The sequence below is a fragment of the Loa loa genome (genome assembly GCF_000183805.2).
Source record: "Loa loa unplaced genomic scaffold supercont3.3, whole genome shotgun sequence".
Lineage (NCBI taxonomy): Eukaryota > Metazoa > Nematoda > Chromadorea > Rhabditida > Onchocercidae > Loa > Loa loa.
The window spans coordinates 423343-446833 of record NW_018108183.1 but is presented as its reverse complement, the minus strand read 5'-3'; the positions used below and the strand labels follow the sequence as shown (position 1 = coordinate 446833).

Genomic DNA, 23491 nt, shown 5'->3' with positions numbered 1-23491 from the left:
GAAGATAGTTTGATAAGAATAAATTCCTCTAAATTCTCATTTAGGATTCCCTCGAAAGAGCAAGGAAGATATCTGACATTCAGACAGGGAAGAGTTTGTATCGATTCTTTAGGTAAACAAATAGCTTTATCTTCCGTCGGTATATACCGTTGTCATGGTACAGGAGGAAATCAGGTATGGTCTTTTTAGGGTCAAGATTTTATTTAGAAGTAGTCAAGTGTATGTTTTATTAAAATCTTAAGCCTCTGCTAAACTGCAGTCTGAAATGCTGAGATTAATTTGGTATTTTGGTGCTCTATGTTACACGAATTTTCTGAACCCAAAGACGCGCCAGAGCATTGATAGAATGCCTACATTTGTGCTTATATAGTTGATCACAATTTAGTAGAACTTTTGTATTTCTAGCAAAACTTTAACTTTCTTGTAATATTTCGAACAGGAATTCTATGCTATTCTAATTGGTCCTATTCATGTGAAGTTAGATATTGTTATTTTTTTCTCAATTCATAGCTCTAGTTGCATGTACTAAACTCGATGTCCAAGCACCAATTATAGGAGTGGGTATTAAATGAAAAAATTGGTACTTTAAGAAGCCCATATTCAAACTTATGCATAACGGATGATGAAAAGGGAACGCTTATCCTGCATCATTGCAATATGGTCAGCGTTTTTGTGCATATTACTAAAACGGCTATCGTAATTTTATTTACTCAGAGTGATACGAAATGATTTTGGGTCATTCATTGTTCTTAGATGGTGGTATAGAAAAGTTCTTTGCAATAAACGATGAACTGAAGTGACTTTACTGTTACAGACTAAGGGAAGATGGATTCTGGATGAGACAAACGGAAGGTTGCTCAAAAATGACCAGTGTACAGCTTTACTGTTGTCAAGTTCCCGTGATCGAAATAATGTTCTGGTATTAATGCCATGTGATGTTACGGATGAACGGCAACGTTGGATATTCGAGAGGCCTCCAGCATTTTGATTTCATATTTGTGCAATATGGATTTTGCAATAGAGTTTCTTGTGAAAATTTCCATTTTAATGAATTTATTCTTCCTAAATTTTGTTAAATATGTTTGGTCTGAAACTTTTCAAACAAGGTGCCATAGTTTCATGTTTACTTTAGTTTGAAATTGGTGTCTGAAGGACCAGTGAATAACAGTATTCATGCGTTGTTTTAAACTTATCATTTCCGTTGTTAATTAGTCCTAAATTTTAGTTCACACTGCCAGTCCATCCGATTTCTAGGCCTTCACCGATCTGAACCGGTTAATCTTTGTTGGCAACATGTTCAGGTGTCTTCCATTTTGTATGAAACTTGAAGAATATGGTATAATTCGCCGCACTTCAGCATAGATCAGTCGCTGTCATCCATGTGTTATTTTGAAGTTCTCTCGCTTTTTTATGAAGATTTTTTCCCAGAAGCGAAAAATCTAAATTTCTTTGAATGTTACATTTTATTTTAAATCATCAGTTTTTAGTCCACCTGTGTATTTATTTTTCTGCAGAATTAACATGCTTCAAAGTACCGCACGGGGATGTCTGGTTTCGGTGACCACTTCATGTTCCTTTATTCATTCAGTTTGCATAATTTACTTAACTCAGAAACTCTGAATTATGAAAAGCGAATTACATCACATTTTTTCTACAGTTCCTTTGTTATTTTATTGTATTATCTTCCTTGAAAAAGTGAACGTTTTGTTGGTTGTTTTCTGAAGACGTAAGTATTTTTTTCCCTCCTTCCGGAAAACTTAGACAAAATCTTTGGTTGAAATAAAGACCAAGTTATTGTTAGTTATTTTTTCTAAGCTTGGTTTGCAAATTATAAGTTCCACTTCACTTCTATTTGGAACTACTTGGAAATTTATCCAAGAATTGGGCCTTGTAATCTTTAATAACTTCACTCAGATCAGCCATATCAATGCAACCAATTATATTAGGCAATGAAGATATACAAAAACAGGGGTAATGGGGAACTGGATCCGTTGGAAGAATAGATAGCAAGTTACTGAGATTATTTACTAGTTCTGTTTTTCTGAACTTTTTATCTTCCTTTTGCATTTTCGGAAGCTTTAAACCATGTGAATCTTTAATTTTTGCTTGTATAACTCACATGTCCTTTGTATTTATTTCACTTTTTCTTTTTTTTGATATATATTTTAATTAGCATCTTTTCTAGTCTTATGCTTATTGACTTTTTATGTCGTATTCTTAGTCAATTTCTTATTCTTTATACACTATGCGTTCTGAGCGGGGAAATGCGGTCTCGATGATGAGTCAGCATGCGATGCATCAATTTGCTCTGCTAATTTTGGTAATTAATTTTAAAAATTTCTTTGAGAATTCACCCAAGAAAATCCATTCTTAATGAATTATTTGGCATTACTTACCGCACAATAGTTTTTACTTTATTAAAAGACTAGTGGATGCCCTGATAATTCATATGCAGAATCAACTGAAGACTGTAGAAGCATTAGGGAATAAAGGAAGTATGGGAAGTATGAAGCTCAAATCTAAAGGTCATTTTTGATCTCACTATGGCCATAAGCATAATGGTAAGTGAAGTGTTTTCTAAAATTGTGACCATTATTACGCAACATCTTAGATTGATTTTTACACAAGAAAGGTTAATTCTCATTGTAAACCCACACAGTTATATTAATGCTTGATATACATAAATTATGCTTTCGTTGCGATTTTAAATAGAAAGGATAAAATTTTCGTTATTAAGAATTGTTGTTTCTGTAATTTGCATATGTGTTATTAAATGTCACATTACTATAGCAAGTTTTGTAATAGTATGTCTGTCAAGTATATAACTTAAGTTAATGATAATATTTCTCGATTACAAACTGGTACAAAAAGATAATCCATTGGGATCTGATTTATATCTTTGCTTGCTAATCTTTATGATATAGAAGGATCCAAGATTATGAAGATGCTTTGGATTCGTGCAATTGTAAAATGCACACCTAAAGATTGTGCCCGTGAAGGGATAGGTGGTATTCGACTAGAGAACCGTCCGAAGTTGACATATCACTTTAACATTATCCACAATTTCTTTGTGTGCAGCAAAAGCTAACAAAATGCAGCGAAATTACCGCTTTGCTTTTTTGCCAAAACTTTACTGGTTCAACTGAAAGCTTTTCATGTGATCAAACTAATGTCTCAACGTGTCATTCTGTGGTAGAGTGCTTACTGTTTTTATTATTGCAGATAGTAAATGTCAATCCTCTTACTTCTCCTAACCTTACTGTGTAGTTCGGTACGTGCATTGTATTTCCACATTGCTGAAACTGAGCGGAAATGTTTCATCGAGGAGATACCTGATGAAACAACTGTGATTGGTAATTACAAGGTAATGTTATATGACCCAAACACGAAAGGTTATGGTGAGTACCCGAGGATCGGAATGCACGTCGAAGTTAAGGATCCGGAAGATAAGGTAATTTTATTTAGTATTGTAATTGACATGATTATGGTTATGGAAACGAAATGTCTGGGAAATTGCCGATAATACTGCTGGTTTGAGGGATGAAGTTCCTGTCAGTGTTTAAAAACGTTTCAGTTTGCTTCATTGGTATATTTCGCTCTTTCAAATATGCTACTATACCTATGATGCAGAACATACTTAGGAATGCTAGGATTAAATTTATTTCTCTCTCTTAGTTTGGATTTATTTCTCAAAAGTTTGTCAATCCTTTTTTAAAAAATTGAAATGTGGGGGAACTTTGATTGTAGGGGGTTTTTATATATTTTTCTAATATTAAATCTCCCCTGATTCTGGTGATTATTTTGATTTGGTTTTGGCTGAATGGTCTGTTAATTAGTTATTTATATAATATAATGGAAACTCTAAATTTCCATCACTTTTTTTTTTAAAAAATTTCCATTACTACTTACTACACTTCCAGGTAATCTTATCAAAATTATATACCAGTGAAGGACGATTTACGTTTACCTCCCATTCACCTGGTGAACATTTTATCTGTCTGTATTCGAATTCAACTTCTTGGTTTAGAGGTGCACAGCTGCGGGTGTACCTTGATATTCAGACTGGTGAACACACGCAGGATTACGAGCGGGTATTTTTAAATTTGCCATTTATTCATGAACGAAAGCAACATTTCGAAAGTGAAGTTACTTCCTTGCTACTTTAGTTAAATTTTGTGGTATTTCATTCGGAATTTCACTTAATGAAACTCAAATCTTTTTGTAATCTGCAAAGGTCCTTTTATTAAGTTCCGTATCTAGCAGGTATCACTGTTAATTTGTCGTAATTTTGTCATTCTTCAAAATAAATCATCTTAGGTAGCTGCAAAAGATAAACTGAATGAGTTACAACTTCGAATCAGGCAGTTACTTGATCAGGTTGAGCAAATTTCGAAAGAACAGAACTATCAGCGGTACAGGTACGCATCATTACATTTCATAGTACTTGAAAATTTTTAACTTTTATCATAGAAATTAGCGGGACTCTTTCAATTGCGCATCGTCAAAGGATATACATGTACTCCACTACATAAATGGGCTTTCTGAAAGGGCTCTCTGAAAGTAGCTTTTCTCACGCTGTCAAGTTTAGTTTTGCCACTAGTTGCAGTATCCCTAGTTTCATCTGGTTTTTTCATCTTCGACTGTGAACTAATTTAGGGAAGAACGTTTCCGGCAGACAAGCGAAAATACAAATTCACGAGTGTTGTGGTGGTCCATTGCACAAACAATCGTACTTTTATTAACCGGAGCTTGGCAAATGCGTCATTTGAAGGGATTTTTTTGAAGCTAAAAAACTTGTTTGATCACCGTTTATTATTATAGCTCCTTTTTACATATTTTTAGGTTTTATATATATATATATATTTTTTTTTGGGGGGGGGGCTAAAAGCTTCTGGAGTTTTTTTTGTCAATTTGTAAGGAAATGAAACTTGTTTGTTTTCTTTTTCCATCTTAAAGATTGTAGATGGTAAGTAATTTCGAAATTTTTTTGTATCTAAGACATTTTTGATGGCAAATTCCTTGTATCATTGGGAAAATCTCAGAAAATTATTAAGAATGGCTTTTTGATTGTGAAGTACTAATCGTTAATTGGTATTGGTGGTTGTAGTTGTTTTATCTGTTGCAATTTTTCGGAAGTTTATTATGGATTTGGCCAAAATATATTAATAACTAATTTTCTGTATTTATTAGAAGCCATGGTTAGCATAACTAAACATGAGTGCGACATAGTGACCTAGTAAGATAAATTATGCCGCAACCTCAAACATCAACAAGTTACTGCCAAGAAAACTTGCAGTTAAATATTGGTTTTTCTTTGAATTGGATGTTGCTTATTTTATTGCATCCACTAATATTTAATTTTATGGATACAAACTTTGTCACTGTTCTGGTTGTTGCTGAAGCACGTTCTTACGAAACGCGTTGACACGCGTTCTTATGTATCTAAGTCCTCTCTCAACCTGTGATATTCAGCAAATAATGATTTTCGTGAAAATCAGTGCGCGTCATTTGCGTTTACGAAGTCGATATGTTCATGTATAATACGCGATCTATTCCCATTTTCAATATCGTATTTTCCATCATTCTTAATATCTCTAGTTCTTTAATTCTTGTTACTGTTTATGCCTCATTCTACTAATTGGTTTTTGGTGTACACCCGTGCGCTGCGTTTATGGTTGTTATTCTCTCCCATACGGATTCATCTTTCCAGTTTTTCTTTTCCAAAAGAACATTACTTGGCGGTATTCATCTCTTTAAATTACTCTGTCTGCACTTAAAAGGTTTCATAAGTATAAAGATGACTGATTGGTGTTTAGAAAAGTCTGAGGGATAATTGTCTTATTGTCGGCTTACTGACACATTTGAGCCTAGTGCGAAGACATCAATGATATAATGAAATTAGTTGTTTTATGACATCGTTTCTGACCGATCGTGGATGCAGATGTTGAGTTTATTGCTTGATCGAGACTAAAGGTTGGCAGAATGGGGGCTAGCTTGTAAATGGAAAGTGGTTTGCAGGAGTACTGATGTACATTCCAAAATGGACGAGAATAAGGGTATCAAAAGGATGGATGACGGTACTTGCCGCGAGTGCAGGTGCCAGTGGAACCTACTACAGTTATTTGTATGCTTTTTTTTCCCAAACATACCTTTTCTATATAAGAATTGAAGATAAAGCAAAATGTTAGGTTGTTCAAATGTTACGGCTATTTTCATTCCTGAGGTTTGTTTTAATGAAAAATTTTATGGAAAATGCGAAAGATATGCAAAGATATACTAAATACCCTATCACAAGTATAAAGTATTTACTGTGTTATTAATATACATGATAGCCATGTAAAGCATTATACGGAGTGCGAATACAAAAAGAGGAAAACTAAGAGTAAAAACTTTGAAGAGCTTTTCTCAACTTAGATTATTTCTTTCTGCTCACAGTAAAATTCTATAAGCCAGAAATAAATGTTAACATTGATATGAGCTTCATACCTCATAAATGCATATTGCTGAATGCTATTTAAGTTAGAGCAATTTAAATAGCATTCAGCAATACGGATTTATGTAACTATTTTCAATAATTTTTAACTAAAAATACTTTAAGTGTTTGTTTAATTTTAGTCACGGCAGACCACATGATAATTACAAACTTGAGCATGATTTGGCTAATAGAACATACATCGTTGTGGGTGCTTCTTCTGGTATTGGCAAAGAAGCAGCAAAAGAACTGGCAATGCGAAAAGCGAAAGTGATTATGGCTTGTAGGTATGGTCATATGTCAACTTTTGGTAATATAATTATAAAATGAAATTGCTGATTTTTACGAATATTTTCCGAGAATCTTTAAAATTAAGGAACGAGACACTTTGCCAAATAGTTGTTTTGAAGATGATGTTTGGATGACAGCAATATACTTATATTAATTTAACATTTTGGTATTGGGGCCATTATTTAATAGCTCTTAAAGATTGTGTTGCTGGCCTACAAATACAGAAATGAAGATATCAGAAGTGGTGTAGTTATTGAAATCTTCAATTAAGTAACTTTGCAGGAATAATCGCAAATGCATTGAAATTCGCCGAAATTTAGTAATTGCAACGAAAAATATGGAAATTTATTGTAGACGTTTAAATTTGGATGACTTTGATTCAGTACGAGAGTTCGTTCTTAAACTTAACACAGGTTAGACTAGCTAGTTTGAAAGTTATTTCTGACCTTTTAATATACTCCTACTTTTCCTGCAATTTATAGAAAATGGCGGAAGCTTTATCTCTATTTTGACGGAGAGATAAAAGCCCTGGATGTTTGTTTTGAAAAATAGCTCTTTCTGAGCATTTCATAGATTATTTTGTAATTTGCAAAGAGATATCGGAACAGCAGAAAACAACAACAATGCCCTTGAAGTTTTTATTAAACGGAGGTAATGTTTCTTAAAACAGTAAACCTTTTTTTAAAATTGAGAAATTGCTACACGACAGCATCCGCCTTCAGCATGGTTTATCCTTATAGGTAAAGGAAATATTAAACAAATCGATGGTGTACTGTACAGTGCTGCTACCACAGAATCTACTCGCCAAACGAATAAGGTTAATGCTATCATGAAAGAAAAATTCTCAGCATTTTTTTCCTACTATTTAGTTTTTTAACAACTTTCATTTTATTTTGAACTTGAACTTTCACCAACAATTGGAAAATTGTAGTCGTTGAATGATACCATGTTAATGATAGACAACAACTATAAATAGTTTGTATTTGGGTTAAAATAGTTCTCCATTTTAATGTAAAATAAATGAAATCGTTCGGAGATTGGCACTATGAACCTCTTCAAGGAGTCCTTTTTATTGCTTGATCTTCCATAGAGAGTTATATGCGTTGCATTGATTCATCCACAATACACATTTTTCTTTTCTTTTTGCAGCATCATATCGAGCGCACATTTGCGACGAATCATTTGGGACCTTTTCTGTTAACATCATTATTGTATGATCGATTGAGGAAGCAGTCAGGTCCGGTTCGCCTGGTGTTTTTGAATACTTCAGATATAAAACTGTAAATTATCTACTTCATTTTTCAAAATTTTGATTTCGCTTTATACTTCGCTAGACATGTCAAATAAAGGATTTCTGCTTTCTTCCTTTTTTATAAGGAATGTATCTCTTCATTTAACTTAACATCTTGCACAGAAACGAGTTAAACTTTGGCGATTTAAATTCGGCAGACTTAACGAAGTGGCAAGAATCTCCTGAGGAAGCCAGGAAAGATGTTTACTATCAAAGTAAACTTGCTTTGACTCTTTTCGTGAAGTTGCTATCAGAAAAGGTTAGAGGTTAGTTTTTTTTCAAGAAAATCAAACTTATTGGCAGTAGTAACGTTTCCTGAAATTAGAAATCTCTGTTCTTTGTTTTTTGCCTTGCTCCTAGTTAAAAATTGAGAAGTGGTTATAACTGTATGGAGTTATATCGCGACAATGAATTGATAGGCCAAGGGATAAAGAAGATTAGGTGTCAATATTACTTTTGGGACATCTGGGACAAATTGATATTTGTTTCATTTTCTAGATGATACGATCTCTTTCATATTGTTTATAATGATTTTATTCTAGACACAAATTTACGAGTTACGATGGTTGATCCAGGTAATACGAGAACTGACCTATTTTATCGTTTGGAAGCAGCCGATGACCGAATATTTTTTGTACGATGGTATAAGTCTTTGAAAAGGTGGTTTCTTTTGGAATCATTTGTAAATTTGAAATAAATTTCAAAGAGTTTTCTTAGTTATTTGACCATCTTTCAAGAGAGTTGGGGAATTTGTAGGTGGGTTTATGGACTCGTTGCTGCGCAATCAGTTAGTGATGCCACTCGTCCCGTATTATATGCACTTGTGGACGAAAAGATGGAGAACGTGAACGGAATTTTCATCAAGTTAGTTTAGTCAAATTAAGCTTTCAAACTTTCTAGTGACTTTTTGTCTTGTGTCTGTTCTTTCTTGCATTATCTTTTACTTAACCTTAGCATATGAGTGATGTCATGTTTTACGCCTGGCTTCTGTTAAAATTAGGAAGCCTGCATATAGTTATACACAAATGTTATTGTGCCATTGGGCGGTCTGGTTTCTCGTGTTCTCACATTCTCTGAATGTAAGAAAATTACAGCTCACTTAGGACCGAACTGCCATGGCATCATTTGGCGTCAGATGAGAAAATTCTAAATAAGCTGTGGCTAACTAGTGCTAAATGGACAGAAACTGGTGTACATCTGGAACGTCTTCAGCAAGATTTAAAGAAATCGAAATCCCAGGAAACAGGTGCAACGCAAAAGGTGAAAGCTGGAATAAGTTGGTTATCGTGGTTTTGATGAAAACTTGTTAATAGTTTTCCTATCATTAAGTCTGTAAGGTAAGTGTCGATAAGAGAGTTCAAGATGTGTTAAAATGATGAACTGAAGCAAACAGCTATATGATTTGAATATTCATGATTCGCCTTCATGGCTTTAACAGGAGTATGAAGCGATTATTATAATTTGTTGTTGTTACATTGTCGCATATATGAATAAACTCCCTGTAAAGTTTTTTTCCTCTTGCTACGGTCTTTCAAAGGGAATTAATCTGAACTAAACTTCTCAGGTTTGTGATGAACGTCATATACTCTGATTGTTTCTTAATTTTAGCTTTTACAGAAAAGCAAATCGAATTCGTATGAAATAATGAAAAAAAAAAGATCGGAAATCATGTGGCATAACAAAAAAAGTAGTCAGAAATTATATGAAACCACGAGAAAAAAGAGATCGAAAATCCTGTGAAATAATGAAAAAAAAAAAAACTAAACCAGTTACCATGCACTGGAACTAATCTGGTTATTTACAGCTCGAGCTATAGCGTTTCTTACCTTTTACTTGCATTTGCTTGTAACTGATACCCCGATCAACTACAATCAATCATCCGATCTGGAACTGATCACAATTAGTTCCAGTGTACTTAACTCATGAAAGGATAACAAGAACACGGCGTTCTGTGACGATGATACGTTGGAGGGAAACTGAAAGAAGAGAGAAGTAGAGAGGTTATTAACGTATTCGGTGGTGTAAGAGATAGTGTATGTTCCTGAGTTGATACCTGGTAGTGCTGAATAGTACTATTCTTTCTTTTTTAAAGTTGTAGCCTATTTCATTGAACGAAGAACTTTTTTGATTTTCGTTGTTAGTAATTGTAATGTGTTGTGTTGCCTGTATTATATCCCATCCCAGATCACTGCCATTTATCGATTTGAAATCATAAATGATTTGGGAGTTTTTCTAAATAAACATTTAAACCTCGTAGAAATGCAAGAATCTTACTTAGTTGCCTAAATCTCAACTTGGTGAAAACTTGTTTTCCGTTAATATTTTTGAGACATGCTACATTTATATATTATTTGTTTGTGGCAATATCTTGTGTAATTTAGATAAATCATGCTTTAATTTGTTAGAAGTTGTACAGGACCAGTTGTATCAGTTCAAGTACATACGATCACATTAATGTTCCATTTCCTTCATGTATTGCGCTAATAGTGATTTCTTTTCTATTAATAAAGTTTAGAACATTAGCGAAGAAAATTCAGATGATCGCTCCAGAAATTATTCATACTATGAACATGATCTCTTATGCAAAGTTTTTTTTTTGACGTTAAACAGATATGATTGAGAAGCTTTGTTCATCATCAGGCTTCTTGAGCGGTCGTTTGAACCATTGGAAGCCTAACATTCTCTCTTTATAGTGTTTCCGATAACTTAAAAACGTTTAAAATTTGCTACTGCCACGGGAGGCATTGAATTTTCTGCTTTAATTGAGCTTATTGAAGGTTCTTTTATATTTTTGCTGCAATATTTTATGCAATAGCGAATTTACGCAGGATGTTTCACTTTTTGTAGATTTTGACCTTCAGTAACCACTTTTTTTTTGTTGTCAACAGAACGCCAATCTATGTTGCGACGTGCCGCTTCTGCATGCAATCGTCTGCTGGTGAATCAGGTTCCTATTTTTACACATTAGTAGCGTCTAATCTAATTTATGGTTCCAAAAGGACAGATATTAATGGAGTATGTTGTTAGAACATTTCTCTTGACAATTGCAATTGCGATGTTTATCCGTTCCATTATTTATTTTATATGCAATATATTTTTTTTTCTTACGGTGTTTTGCACCTATCTTTCACATTTCAGAAATGTGGGTATTTTTCTTTTTATCCGTTCAATAGCTAGTGAAGTAAGTGGGAGTAGAGCCACCCTGTAGCAAATCTAACTGTTATGTATTGATTTACACCACACACTTGAATTATATCTAACTGAGAAAAAAGATGGTTTGAAGAAACCAAAAGGATTTGAGTAAGATGCTAACTAATGAGCAGACTAAACGAAATACTTAGCCTGAGGGATCATCAGCTCCTATCATGGAGCAATAACAAATACACTGTTATTAGCGGAGGAGCTGCATCATATAATCAGCCAGTTCTGAAACTGCATTGATCAGTCGGTTCCGGTTCTGATGATATTACGTATAGTTTTTTCAGCTAAACGGTAGCAGGTTATTACTTAACAATCTACATATCATACAATGCCGAAGATATTTAACTATCTCACAGTTAATGCTTCAACAAAACTGGTCGTCTCACTATTTCGATGTAGTTGGACAATTACATACGAGCCAGTCATGTTGTTCGTTTTTTCTAGCTTTCACTGAAATCAGATTTGTGAAGAGATTGGTAAAAGTGGTCGTTATAGTAAAACCAACAGTCTGGTAGCCTAACTTCTGCTTCTCTAATATTTTGATATATTTGATGTTTAAATTAATCACTTGGGTTTCAGACGCTGATATCATAGAAGTGGAAGGACCTGCTTTCGCAGATTCGATTTCTGAAGGGGATATAAGATGGCTGAAACGTTAGTTTTCAATTATTAATCAATTCGTTTTTGTTTTCAGACTTCTTTTCTTATTTCTTTCAGTCATTTGAGTGTATTTTGTTTGAGTCGTTTGAGTGTATTTTGTTATTTTCTCACGGAGAGGGATTTCATGAATCGTAACTTATTGTATATGCTAAATACTTACTGATTTTGAAATAATTTCTAGAATGTGACTGTTTCAGAAAAGGGTGACTTTGTCAATCAAGATGATTTGGTTGCTGAGATAGAAACTGATAAGGTTAACTCTTCTTTCTGCAAGTTACTTTTATCCAGAATATAATTATATTGCTTTAGTTAAAAAATGAGTTATTAATATAAAGTACTCGAAATCTTTTAGACAACTGTAGAAGTGCCGTCCCCTCAGTCAGGAACAATAGTGGAACTTCTAGTGGGAGATGGCGATCGAGTAATTGGAAATCAGAAGTTGTATAAACTAGAAGTTGGAGGAGGTAAGCTGAGAGATTACGGTTGTGTTCGCTGAAACATTGTTTTTTTTCCATTTCGACAATTCATTTGAAGATACCAGATTCAGCATCTTCTCTTAAACTGATAATACTGTCCATAAATTTAAAGTTTTGTTGACCTTACAAAATGCATTTATGGACTTTTGACGTTTAAAAATTGCTGTCAGCACATTAATTATATGACATGAATGCACGTTAGTCATATTTTCAGAAGCACCTGTTACGAGTACAGAAGAAGCGAAGAAACCAGTGGGGCAGAAAACTTCTCCGCCACCTCCAGAGTCAGAATCGGTCCAAACATTATCAGCATCGCCTAGCCTAGCAGGTAAGGAGCTATGCTTAATAATATTTCTGGCTTGATCTGGTTTGAATTCATAGAATCACAGTGATTCGAGAAGGAATTTCAAAAACGAATGAGCTGTGGAAAGTGAGATTTCAAGTTGATATTTGAGATGCTTTTCAGAAAAGCCAGTTACAACTGCACAACCAGTGAAAATTATAACTTCACCTCTTCCATCGTCTTCTCAACATAAGTCAGAGCCTCCCATTGAGAAAGTTCCATCGGTCACTGATCAAAGTCTGTTTACTGGTTCAAGAAATGAGACACGCGTGAAAATGAATCGAATGCGTCTGAGAATAGCACAGCGATTAAAAGATGCCCAGAATATTTATGCCATGCTTACTACTTTCAATGAAGTGGACATGAGGTGCTTTGTTTTTTTCATATCTTATTTTTTCGAAGTACTGTTGCTTGCGGTTGATTAAATTACATTTAAAAAGTTTAAATTAGCAAATGGATAACTTTCAGCAATATACTGGAAATGAGGAAACGGTATCAAAAAGAATTCGTGGCAAAATATGGCATTAAAATTGGACTGATGTCGCCATTTATTCGAGCATCTGCTTATGCGTTGCGAGAATTCCCCACTGTTAATGCTGGTGAGTTTTTTCTATTTGATGTTTTGGAGCCTCACGTTGGGTCATTCAATTTTACTTCGAGATTCAAAATTTAATCTAATTATCTGAACTTCTGTTTCAACCTTGTTCAACCCACACATTATTCGTTGCTAGCTCTCTGATTCACGAATTTTTGGGGTCTTCTTAATATTTTCCATTTTTTGCTGGATTTTTCATTTATTTCTGTCGACGCAGAGGAAGGATTTCGGTCGATTAAATCTGTCAGTAATTATAAAGATTTTGATAAAATGACTGGTAGGAAAAGTAGGGATTTTGTTTGTTTTAGTAATCGATGAAGGGGAGATACTGTATCGGCATTATATCGATGTGTCAGTGGCAGTCGCTACACCAAAAGGTCTGGTAGTGCCCGTACTACGTAACGTTGAAACGATGGATTATGCAGCCATCGAGAAAACATTAAATGAATATGCAATTAAAGTACTTGCCTTTTTTTTATAGTCTTTTGGTGTATTAAAAATCATGACTAAAGGTTTTCTCTGTACACCAGTTTATTTTTTCATCTCCCTTATTTTTTGTAGATACTTAGCTTTTTTATTTGACTTGATAGAAGATGGGAGGGGAAGATTGGAGAGGATTTGTATGGTTTCTGACTTACCATGTACTGATCAATGTGAGCCTTGATTGATTGAGAGTACCATAGATTCTTCTTTTTGCTTAGAATGAAGTCAGATTTTGAAGTGAAAAATGAGACGAATGACGGAGGAGGGAAAGTAGAAAAGTGGAAGTAGGATAACTGTACGGCTCAATTATGGTCTCATAATAAACATTTTTAAGGTTTAATTTATTAGTTTGCCTAATTTAACGCTTAATTTTATGCTCGAGACGGCAAGCTTACAATCGAAGATATGGAAGGTGGAACATTCACAATCAGTAATGGTGGCATTTTCGGTTCAGTATCTGGAACACCAATCATCAATCCACCACAATCAGCAATTCTCGGGATGCATGGCATCTTCGACCGACCGGTGGCAATAGATGGAAAGGTTGAAATACGTCCGATAATGACTATTGCACTGACATACGATCATAGGTAATGATTTCCTTTTATCCAGAATTTATTCGAGATAATTCCTCATTTAATATGAAAAGAGGTGTTTTTTCATTCGGTGCAACAACAGTTGTCTTTGTGGTGTTTCAATTATATTTTACTTATTTTAGGTTAATTGATGGTCGCGAAGCGGTAACTTTTTTGCGAAAGATTAAAACTTCAGTTGAAGATCCACGAACCATTTTGCTAAATTTGTAAAAACTTATTAGACCAATTTATGTGCTTTATTTGTTAAAGTTATTCTTTTTTCAAATTTAAATATGTGAAATGCATAATCTTAGGTTCGATTAAGCTTTATTGTGCAACTGCCGTAATACAACTGCTCGTACTTCACCTTCTTGTAGCATTGACCATAAAATTTAAAATTATTTTTCGAAATGAATGCCTTGTAAGCATTAATTATTGGAAAAACTTTTAGTACCTTCTCTTTCTCTTTCCTAGAAATACAAAGAATTTGGAATGTTAAAGTTTCCAGTAAAGTTCGAAATTTGTACTTAATGCATTTGAATTTTGGTAATATTAAATTCAGTAATAATAATATTGCGGCAAGCGATTCATTTATATGTTTGGAAGCAAATAAATTTGTGGCATGCTGCCATCTTTGCCAAATGATTTTTCTGAGTTCCTTACCCTAAAATGATATTTAACTACTGCTACCACTTATGATTTCACTTCCATGTTTATTGGAGTCTTCCTCCTGATTATTAGTAATTACTTTGTAATCACTGTGCAAAATTTTCTTATTGTATTTCTGGAATTTACAATCATAGAACTCCTGCAATATGAAGCTATGCCAACAAATCGTTGATATAAAATATTACCTGCGATTATATCATCGTCTGTTGATTAATTGTGCTTTCTTGTGGTTGTAATTAACTTATGCAGTTTTTATATCTATATGCAAAATTTAGTATAGGAATTTAGTACGAATATGTTTTACAAAATAAGTTAATATCGGTTCCAAGAATTCTATCGAAGCGGGACGGTAGACATCTAGTTTACGCTCATTTTTCAGATACTAAAAATTGCATCTCTTTAAAGAGTTTTTTTTGAAAGTGGTGAAGTTTTTGTGACAGTGAGGAGTCGGTTACTGTAATTGAAATAAGTAGAACAGAATAAATGTAAGGCGTGACCAAGCTAGAGTATAATCTTGACTTTGGTCTAGCCCATCTTTTTATTTACCACGATTTCGATAAAATGAACTTTTAAATGACAGCACTTGTAAAATTAATAGATGGTGCTGAGTTTGAGCTTTAGTATGTGATAAAGTTTTAAATCATGGAGGTTTGGGTTTTGAAGCTATGACATGAAATACAGGATTTGACGTACGAGTGAAATGATGCACACATAACTTCGGTAGTTTTGTTTATGATTAGATAATTCTTCCATTCCTGAGTTTTACTCATTTCAGCGTTAGAAAACGGCTGCAACCATCCATGGCTTATGGATTTAGTGTCAGTTATGAGTTCCTCTTTATTCTTCCCGCACGATAACCTTTTGATGGTGCTTTCAGCTTGAAGATAAGCTTTGGTGGTGCTTTCAGCTTATCTCAGTAGATGGCTGTGATTGCGAGCCATGAGTCTAGATCCATACAGTCATTCGTATTTCTGGATGTGGAAGCCAGTGGGCTCTTCCCAGTCGATGCGATGAATCCATTGGATGACCCACCGATTCCAGGCATTCAGAGGGACTTGTCTCAAATATTACGCAACCATATCAGGATCAGTAAATCGATATTTTATTTGTATTGCTTGTTTGCGGCGAATGTTCAGATTTTTTGAAGCTAGTTGGATTAGAGCTCGTCTAATTTGAGTTTTACATAACAGTCCTGGACAATGTATGAATTAGAGCCTAGCTTATCTATGCTTTCTATTCTTTCTCCATATGATCAGCAGTTCTTTTCTGCCGTATGATTTCAGCTAGTTCTAGTCAGGCTCCTCATATTATGGAGATCAGCCTTATTTCGGCCACAAGGAAAGCAGTTTTATCTGGAATTCGAAAGATGGATGCATTGATGAATAGTAATGAGGCAGACAGTCAAGAACCATTTTATTCCAGATCCAGTAGTTTCCGAATTCCTTGCAACATCTGCTCCGCACAGGTTTTGTTCTCCATGTTGTAAATTCAGTTTAGATTAAAATCTAGGACCTCCCAGTTATACATACTTTACTTTCTGTAACTGATATTACGATTTGTATGTTGATCGGAGGTTACTGTAACTGCTCGAACTGTTGAGGCGTCTTGTAATGTAGTAAAGAGTAAATTTGATTTCAATGGATCAAAGTTAAAAGTTAGATTTCAGTTACATTGTGTCTATATTATGTTTGCAGGTAAAGCCTAAAATGAGCCATAGGGAGTGGACAGAGTACGAAAAGGGCCGGCTCCGGTGTAGTGGTAATCATACCTTAATCTTTTATACTTTCATTTCTTTATCCCCTCATTTAGAACATTGCTTTACACACCGATGTGATCACCCGTCATAAAATCGACCACAGAATTTTCATTTTCTTTATTCATAGTTTTTTTTTTCTGTAAAAAAAATTGTTTTAGGTTTTGTTTACTCTCGGGAAGACTTAGAAGATAAAAATGATTTTGCCACAGAATGGAATGGGGTGAAACTTTTTTTGGAGCAGATGCGGAAGCCGGTTTGCATAATTGCTCACAATGGACTAAGGTTTCATCTCTCACCTATCCTTTACTAACATCTCTATAAAACACTGAACATCAGTTTACTATTTGAATCAGACGAAGTAGTTTTTGCCACTTTTCAAGGTTTGATTTTCGTATACTGCATGCAGAATTTGAACGAAGCGGTCTTCTGAGTGCCAATCCTATTCCTGACCAGGTATCACTTTTTCCTTTTTTGCTGCAAATCTTAGTGCTAATTATTCACCAAAATACCACTTTTTGTGACACATGACCTAAAGTATTGAATTTAAAAGTCTATTATCATTTTACTTAATTTCAAATTCATTTCGTACCAAAAAAAGGCTTATTTTTGCTTCACTGAGCAAACATTTTGTTTCAGGTTTATTTTGTAGATTCCTATCTCATGTTTCTGGATTTGGAAAAAAAGTTACATGACGAATTACGAACTGCCGTGCAGCTGTTAGACTGGGGCCACTGTAAGATATCAAGTATTTGTAAGATGTCTAATATTTGTCTATTTTAAGGAATTTCTGCAAAATGATTAATTGTAATGAAAATTTGATGTAAGAGTTTACTTCTTAAAATATCCTGCTTTTGCTTGTAGCAGTATTATAAACATGCAAGGTATCGAACAATTTTCTCCTGCAGTGTCGGCACAGTTAAAAAGTGAAAGTCCACTACCGTCACCACATAAAATGTCGTCGTGTGTAGTAGATGGATGTTCACAAACTCATATGGATATTATTTCTAAACCATTAGAAACACCCGAAGTACTGAATATCTCTGCAAGGTCATCAAAGACTAACAGCCCAACTTTTAGTGGGGAATCACAAGACATCACGTTTGTTGTTCCGGTAGAGTGTTCAGCTAAAAGCGAACCAAGGTTTGTGAAATAATTTCACTTTTCAAAAACCTATGAATTAATTGTAATTCATGTTGCTTTCATTTTTTTTAATCAAAGGTTTAAACAGTTTACTTTCAGTACGACATATTTTAATTAAAAGTAAAGCTCTATGATTTTTATCAAATCGTACCAGCAACCTGGAGCATTAGTAATTTGTAATCACCCATATGATCACTTCTCTTATTAGTATGGTTCATACAGACCTGCTAGAAGGCAGCTTTTCATCCAAACATCCGATGATCATCCATTAAACTTCATTCGTACAACGAAATGGTCACCAGCTAAGAAGAAACGTGTTCGACCGAATCTTTTCAAGTATATTGTTTCTGTAATTTACCGAATTTGACTATGATTTATAAGTTTTATAGATTTTTTTACTTGCTAGTAGAGAATACTGATAATTGAAGATCTTGGTTAGTTTCAATGATTTTGCAGCGTAAATCTTTCCGATTTACGAAGACTTGATCAAAATTCTTGTTATCCACACATCACAGTTACACTTTCTTATCGTTTTAATTTGACTTACTTTTAGACGCTCCAATCAAGGGGACTGGGTGTTCAATAATCATTTTTCGCTTGCATATTTCCATGAAAAAGGCGCTTTCAAATTGAAATCCATGTATAAGCAGGTTATGCCATTATTAAAATCCTTCGCTTATAATTCTTTGAAATACAAAGACTTTTCTATGCATTTGAATTTTCAGTCTTTAATATGAGATAAAATTTATATATCAGATACTATTCTATGTAATGACCATTCCGGGCAGAATGTGGATCAAACCTTTTCATTCATTTTGCCAACTAACTGATTTATCGATAGATCCAACTACTTAGTCCCAATCTTATAACACACGACATTATCTGTGCATGTTTTAAGTTTCCAAGAATGTTACTATGTAGCTGTTACCACTCACAATTATAGAACGGATTTAGAATGAAATGGACGATGATTTTTCATTAAAAAAAAGGAAAAAAAAATCACTATTCCAATGATAGTACTTTGAATTTAATGGGGAATCTGACTTTCATGTTCGTTTCAGTTATTAAACGGCGATTATAGCGCTCATTATTCTAGAGATGATTGTGAAGCTTTGCTGAAAATTTGCATAGCATATGGAGAAGAATTTGTGGACTATGTGGATACGCATGCCGTTAAATTTCCGTTTTAGGAAAAAGCATAAAGTAGTGTATTAAAAACTGTCGGTATTTTCCAAATCTTTTTAAAACTCTGCGTGGCATGTGAAAAAGTTTCGATGCCTTTACTTCTTGTTTGGTCCAAAAACACATTAAAGAGTTGGATACAGTAATCACAATGATTTCGATGGCAATTTTTTTCTACTGCTTATATTTTACTTATCTATTGTTTTAGTCCATTATATTTTTATTTGCCCATGTATTCAAAATATTCGATTTACATCACTAATTAGTTTGTTCCATGTATTTATGTTCATCTCAGAGAGCAGAAGAATCGGTATTGAGGACTGCAAGTACATATACTTTATCAATTATTTCAAATAATCTGTCATTGATGGAGATTTGAATCTTGTATCTGCTCTAATGTATGAATGATCACTTTAATTTCTCCTATAGCTTCTCATTTCTTGACGAAATTCAAATTTTTCATGAAAATTCTACTATCTGCTTCCTAGAAGAATCGTTTTGTTTACTAATACATGAGTTTGCAAGTGACATAAAAAGAACTGCTTTTATTTGCATTATTATTCTTTCCAATAGATGTTGTGCTTCATTGCAAATTTCTTTTCCTTCTATACTTTTTAATGATTTCTTTTTTTTTTCTTGCGACTGAAAGCTGTGCTTCAAACTGTTCATTGGTTTCACTATGGAAATGAATTCTCCTTGTTGTTTTATGCTTGTGTTTAATTTCCTACGTTGTGATCAAATTCTTTTCCTTTTCTTTCTTATAATATTAATGTTGTAAAACAACTTTTCTAAAGATAATAAATCGAAAGAGATATCAGATATTATGCAGTATGTTTTGAATGTGATACGGGATTGGCGAAATAAGCGGGAAATAGAATTACTGACGACAAACCGTGAGACAGTTTGTTTCTGTACAAAACTAGCACCATATGAAGGAAGGGTTATCGCAATAATTACTGTTAATTACCTTGAAAATACCACAGCCAGAGCGTCAGAGTATGTAGTGGAGAAGTCAGATATCAGATAATCTTTCTTTTTCGCAGTGTTGTTAAGACTCTCTAAGATTCATCGATAGAACTTTGAAATATTCTACTGACCCCCAGTGTCATATTTCATCAAATACAGGTGCTCCTGTAGTAGGAAAATACAAATAAATCACGCGGGGAGGGAGGTAAATTCGATATATGTTAGAAGTGAGAGAAAAAAAATCACTTCTTATTTATTCTTCAATTTATCAAAGTTCGTCTCACGCTGAGACTTTCCATAATTATCTTAATTACGACACCCATACTCGTTTCATTTTCTACCATTCACCTTATTCATCCATTGACAGTTGATCCTAATGCCATCATACCGAATGATAGCTGAGAGATACTTTCGGTTTTGTCATATTCTTTGCGTCCTTAAGCTCTAAACTTCATAAACTTTATTACTTCATCTCTCCCTCTCTCCCTCTCTTTTCTTTTCATTAGTGGTTGGTTGGTTAGTTTTCTATTGCTATCCATATCCATCTATCCATCCATCCATGCATCCATCCATCCATCCATCCATCCATCCATCAATCCATCACAATCGTTTCAGGTGGCATAGTTTAATATGGTGATGTGAAATTGTCAACGCGAGACGATGCATATCTTTTGCCGGTGATTGGTCACTCAAGGCCGAGGAATGACATTTTCAAAGTATGCTTCTTCATTTACGACATGCCAATGTTTATTTGAATAAAAATGGATTTAAAGGTTAACTTATGCATGTATGTTTTTGAATGCCTTTTTTTCTTTCAATTTCCTTGGACAGCTTATCGAAATTTGATTGGGTGATATAGTATGGACAAAAAAAAATGAATAAAATAGCAAGAAACGATCCTTTCCAGAGATGCTTAAAGAGAAGGAAAATGTGATCTAAGTAAATATAAAGATGGAGTAAACTTTAAACATATTTCAACTTTTTTAAAAGTTCCTGGACTCACGTATTAAGTAATTCATTACTCCATTCTGTTGAATCATTTGCGCCGAATCGATGTTGAAAGTCATATTTTTACAGATAGATGAACTCAGTATCAAATGCTCCGAAAAAAAATAATATTACAGGTAGAAAACAACCGCATATATGAAACCTCTATTTTTACACTGAATGAAAGATTTTGCAAATTTATAAAGAGGTAACTGTTTATTTTAAAAGATTCAGAATTTAGAGTTATGTATCGATAGGAAGCAGTTTCGTTGCTGAACTGAGATAATTTGTTTTAATTAGTTCTGAGGATGTTGCTACACGTCATCAGTCAACTGTTTCTTATTCCACTTCGGCTCTACTCATCCACTGAGCTCTTTTTTTCCCACTAATCTTTTAGCAATCAATGCTAGACCTTTTATAGTGCTTCTTTCTTTCCTAAAAGAGTCTGATTTTGGGAAAGGACATGTAATTAATTTATATTTAATTGTCCAAACTTTAGATGGAACATCACAACGAGGATGTGCAAACGGAATTATTTGAATCTATAAAGGTATGCACATGAAATGTTATGACGTGGTATATTTTGCTTATTTTCTAGCTTCAAATTTCTTCGAGACTTTTATTCTTCACTCAATACCGTACCGTTTTGCGGGACACGTCCTGTTGCATACGAGTTGCACGCGAGTGCGAAAATGTACAGTGGATAGGCGATGTTGTAGTTGCATATTACAACGGGTAACATAAATGAGGACTGGTTAATGAATGGTTAGCGGGACATTTATTTGTGGTGTAGTAGTTTCAGATGGTTATTGGGAGAACTCATACATTTCACAAAGGGATAGTTTTGGTAACTCAGAATCGCGAAAAAAATTTGGAATCAAATAATTTCAGCTTATTAGTTTATCTTAAGCAGTTTTCAAAAAGTCTAAAGCCAAGTCTTATTAGTTGATTCAGTTTAAGCTTGCCAGTACTTATGAAAGTGAAGGTCTCCTTTGTTTTTCTAGTTTTGTTATCGTCTTATTATAAATTCTGCTTTTCTCATGCTAATCAGCAGAATATACTTGTTCCTTCACTTCCAGGCAACAGTTGTTGTGCAGAAACTTGAAGGTGATGAATTAACAGAGGAGATGCAAGAATCTTCCGACAGCGAAAGCGAAATTGAACCATCCGTATACGAAAGGCGAAGGGAGTTGAATGCTTGGCGAATTGTGTTAGCTGAAAAGCTCTTTATCGAAGCCAAAAAAAAGCTTTATACTGAGAAACTGAAGCAGGTAGTTTTATCCTCAGCGTTTACTACTTTTTCACTTTCTAAGTGAAGCTTATAGGCTATAATTATAGATCTCATGCATAAGCAGTGGAGATAGACTCTGATATATTAGGTTTTGGGATGAGTTTTACAGGACATGATTTATATCTCGGAATGGGTGACTTTTTGCATATAGGTATGGCGGTGCGAAAATTGTTAGACCTGGCAAGACTTGATTTTACAGGTGCTTTCTAAGATTTCCTTTTAATAAATGTAAGGTAGTTCGTTGTTTTATTTATTTATTATAGCTGGAAAAGAGGCAAGCTGAAGTTTTGAGCCAGGAGGCGGCAGATTTTATCAAGAAAAAGGAAGAAATTCTTAAGGAATATCATGATAGATTGCGGGTAAAGCGTTTCGTAGTTTTACAGGTTTTGTAGAATCTTATACTGCCAAGTGAAGGATGGAGACGAGTTTTAGTCTATGCTTGTCTTTCTGTGATTCTCTTTTATAATAAAAGTACAGCGAATTTTTCTTTAAAGTCTTACGGCCAGTGTCAGGCGTTTTTCCCCCTTCCTACATGAGGAATATAACTTACTAAAAGCGCAGAACAGTTAAGTTGGTAAGAAGAGTGATGGTACGAGATTGTTTTTCAGTTCCTTCCCTAGTTAGATAAAGCTTTAATCCAAATCAATGCATTTATTTCAGACGTAAATACTAGTTGATTAATTTAAGTACACTTCTGTTTTGAACACAAGCACATTTCAGTACATTGAAATTATTCGGTCACTACGGACCGAATCGTTAAAGAGGCGTACCATCGGTCAGTTAGAGTGTGCCCAACAGAATTTGAATAACAATAAGCGGATGGCTTATGAAAAGATCGAAACAGATATTTGGACAAGAATGCGAAAGCTGGATGATGACATGAAAAGATGCACGAGGGAATATGTAAATTTTTGTCGAGGTATTGTTTTTCCCCATTTCACTGTTTTCTTAATAATGTGTCCATGGTATTACCTTTTTTGTTCCAGAAGCAGATATATCATTCTGAAAGATTCTATTAACAAGAACTGTCTTTGCAACCCTTCTAAAGTAAAGCTGAAACATTATCTCTTTGCATTCTATGAATAACAACGGTTAAAGAATGTACGAATGTGG

The 23491-nt window shown here is 34.2% G+C and overlaps 8 protein-coding genes across 8 annotated transcripts in view; all 8 read left to right on the top strand.

The window, feature by feature from the left end:
• LOAG_04623 (hypothetical protein) lies at positions 1-988 on the top strand (the record flags this gene model as incomplete). The annotated part of the gene is made up of 3 exons (XM_003140160.1): positions 1-174; positions 556-660; positions 815-988. Coding segments are annotated over 3 exons (453 nt in total), but the record flags the coding sequence as incomplete, so codon positions are not given.
• Positions 1-1400, top strand: part of LOAG_06839 (glycosyl transferase) — a 7064-nt gene extending 5664 nt beyond the window's left edge. The window contains exons 14-15 of the mRNA XM_020447262.1: positions 556-660; positions 815-1400. The gene's annotated coding sequence lies outside the window, so the exon portion shown is untranslated. The remainder of the gene's footprint in view (positions 1-555; positions 661-814) is intronic.
• Positions 1401-3216: 1816 nt separating this feature from the next.
• On the top strand, positions 3217-4825 carry LOAG_04622 (transmembrane emp24 domain-containing protein eca). The gene is made up of 4 exons (XM_003140159.2): positions 3217-3451; positions 3921-4091; positions 4318-4418; positions 4657-4825. The coding sequence occupies exons 1-4, from the start codon at positions 3230-3232 to the stop codon at positions 4781-4783; spliced, it is 621 nt and encodes a 206-aa protein (XP_003140207.1). The 5' UTR covers positions 3217-3229; the 3' UTR covers positions 4784-4825.
• Positions 4826-5882: 1057 nt separating this feature from the next.
• LOAG_04621 (oxidoreductase) lies at positions 5883-9629 on the top strand. Its single transcript, XM_020446643.1, has 9 exons — positions 5883-6124; positions 6616-6759; positions 7046-7176; positions 7504-7580; positions 7913-8043; positions 8178-8320; positions 8597-8714; positions 8811-8918; positions 9149-9629. The coding sequence occupies exons 1-9, from the start codon at positions 6027-6029 to the stop codon at positions 9348-9350; spliced, it is 1152 nt and encodes a 383-aa protein (XP_020303045.1). The 5' UTR covers positions 5883-6026; the 3' UTR covers positions 9351-9629.
• A 2177-nt stretch (positions 9630-11806) lies between these two features.
• On the top strand, positions 11807-13810 carry LOAG_04620 (hypothetical protein; the record flags this gene model as incomplete). Its single annotated transcript, XM_003140157.1, has 7 exons — positions 11807-11909; positions 12113-12168; positions 12268-12379; positions 12606-12719; positions 12858-13101; positions 13203-13333; positions 13638-13810. 7 exons carry the CDS (start codon positions 11807-11809, stop codon positions 13808-13810), a joined length of 933 nt encoding a protein of 310 aa, XP_003140205.1.
• A 407-nt stretch (positions 13811-14217) lies between these two features.
• On the top strand, positions 14218-14618 carry LOAG_04619 (hypothetical protein; the record flags this gene model as incomplete). Its single annotated transcript, XM_003140156.1, has 2 exons — positions 14218-14402; positions 14531-14618. 2 exons carry the CDS (start codon positions 14218-14220, stop codon positions 14616-14618), a joined length of 273 nt encoding a protein of 90 aa, XP_003140204.1.
• Positions 14619-15957: 1339 nt separating this feature from the next.
• LOAG_04618 (hypothetical protein) lies at positions 15958-19675 on the top strand. Its single transcript, XM_020446642.1, has 9 exons — positions 15958-16521; positions 16751-16814; positions 16971-17094; positions 17193-17265; positions 17449-17545; positions 17718-17952; positions 18175-18288; positions 18506-18602; positions 19014-19675. The coding sequence occupies exons 1-9, from the start codon at positions 16330-16332 to the stop codon at positions 19140-19142; spliced, it is 1125 nt and encodes a 374-aa protein (XP_020303044.1). The 5' UTR covers positions 15958-16329; the 3' UTR covers positions 19143-19675.
• Positions 19676-21586: 1911 nt separating this feature from the next.
• The window catches only part of LOAG_16427 (hypothetical protein), a gene marked incomplete at its 5' end in the record, with an annotated part of 4763 nt that continues 2858 nt past the window's right edge, over positions 21587-23491 (top strand). Inside the window, 3 exons of the mRNA XM_020449080.1 lie at positions 21587-21637; positions 22167-22358; positions 22642-22737. Coding sequence (XP_020307451.1) covers positions 21587-21637; positions 22167-22358; positions 22642-22737 — 339 coding nt within the window. The remainder of the gene's footprint in view (positions 21638-22166; positions 22359-22641; positions 22738-23491) is intronic.

Coding starts and splice junctions, on each gene's coding strand:
- LOAG_04622 (XM_003140159.2), top strand. CDS start 3,230: ATGTCAATCCTCTTACTTCTCCTAACCTTACTGTGTAGTTCGGTACGT. Junction 3,452..3,920: donor TTAAGGATCCGGAAGATAAG/GTAATTTTATTT, acceptor CTACACTTCCAG/GTAATCTTATCAAAATTATA. Junction 4,419..4,656: donor CAGAACTATCAGCGGTACAG/GTACGCATCATT, acceptor GAACTAATTTAG/GGAAGAACGTTTCCGGCAGA.
- LOAG_04621 (XM_020446643.1), top strand. CDS start 6,027: ATGTACATTCCAAAATGGACGAGAATAAGGGTATCAAAAGGATGGATG. Junction 8,321..8,596: donor GCTATCAGAAAAGGTTAGAG/GTTAGTTTTTTT, acceptor ATTTTATTCTAG/ACACAAATTTACGAGTTACG. Junction 8,919..9,148: donor GTGAACGGAATTTTCATCAA/GTTAGTTTAGTC, acceptor AGAAAATTACAG/CTCACTTAGGACCGAACTGC.
- LOAG_04618 (XM_020446642.1), top strand. CDS start 16,330: ATGATTTCAGCTAGTTCTAGTCAGGCTCCTCATATTATGGAGATCAGC. Junction 16,522..16,750: donor GCAACATCTGCTCCGCACAG/GTTTTGTTCTCC, acceptor TTATGTTTGCAG/GTAAAGCCTAAAATGAGCCA. Junction 17,095..17,192: donor ATTGCTCACAATGGACTAAG/GTTTCATCTCTC, acceptor CCACTTTTCAAG/GTTTGATTTTCGTATACTGC.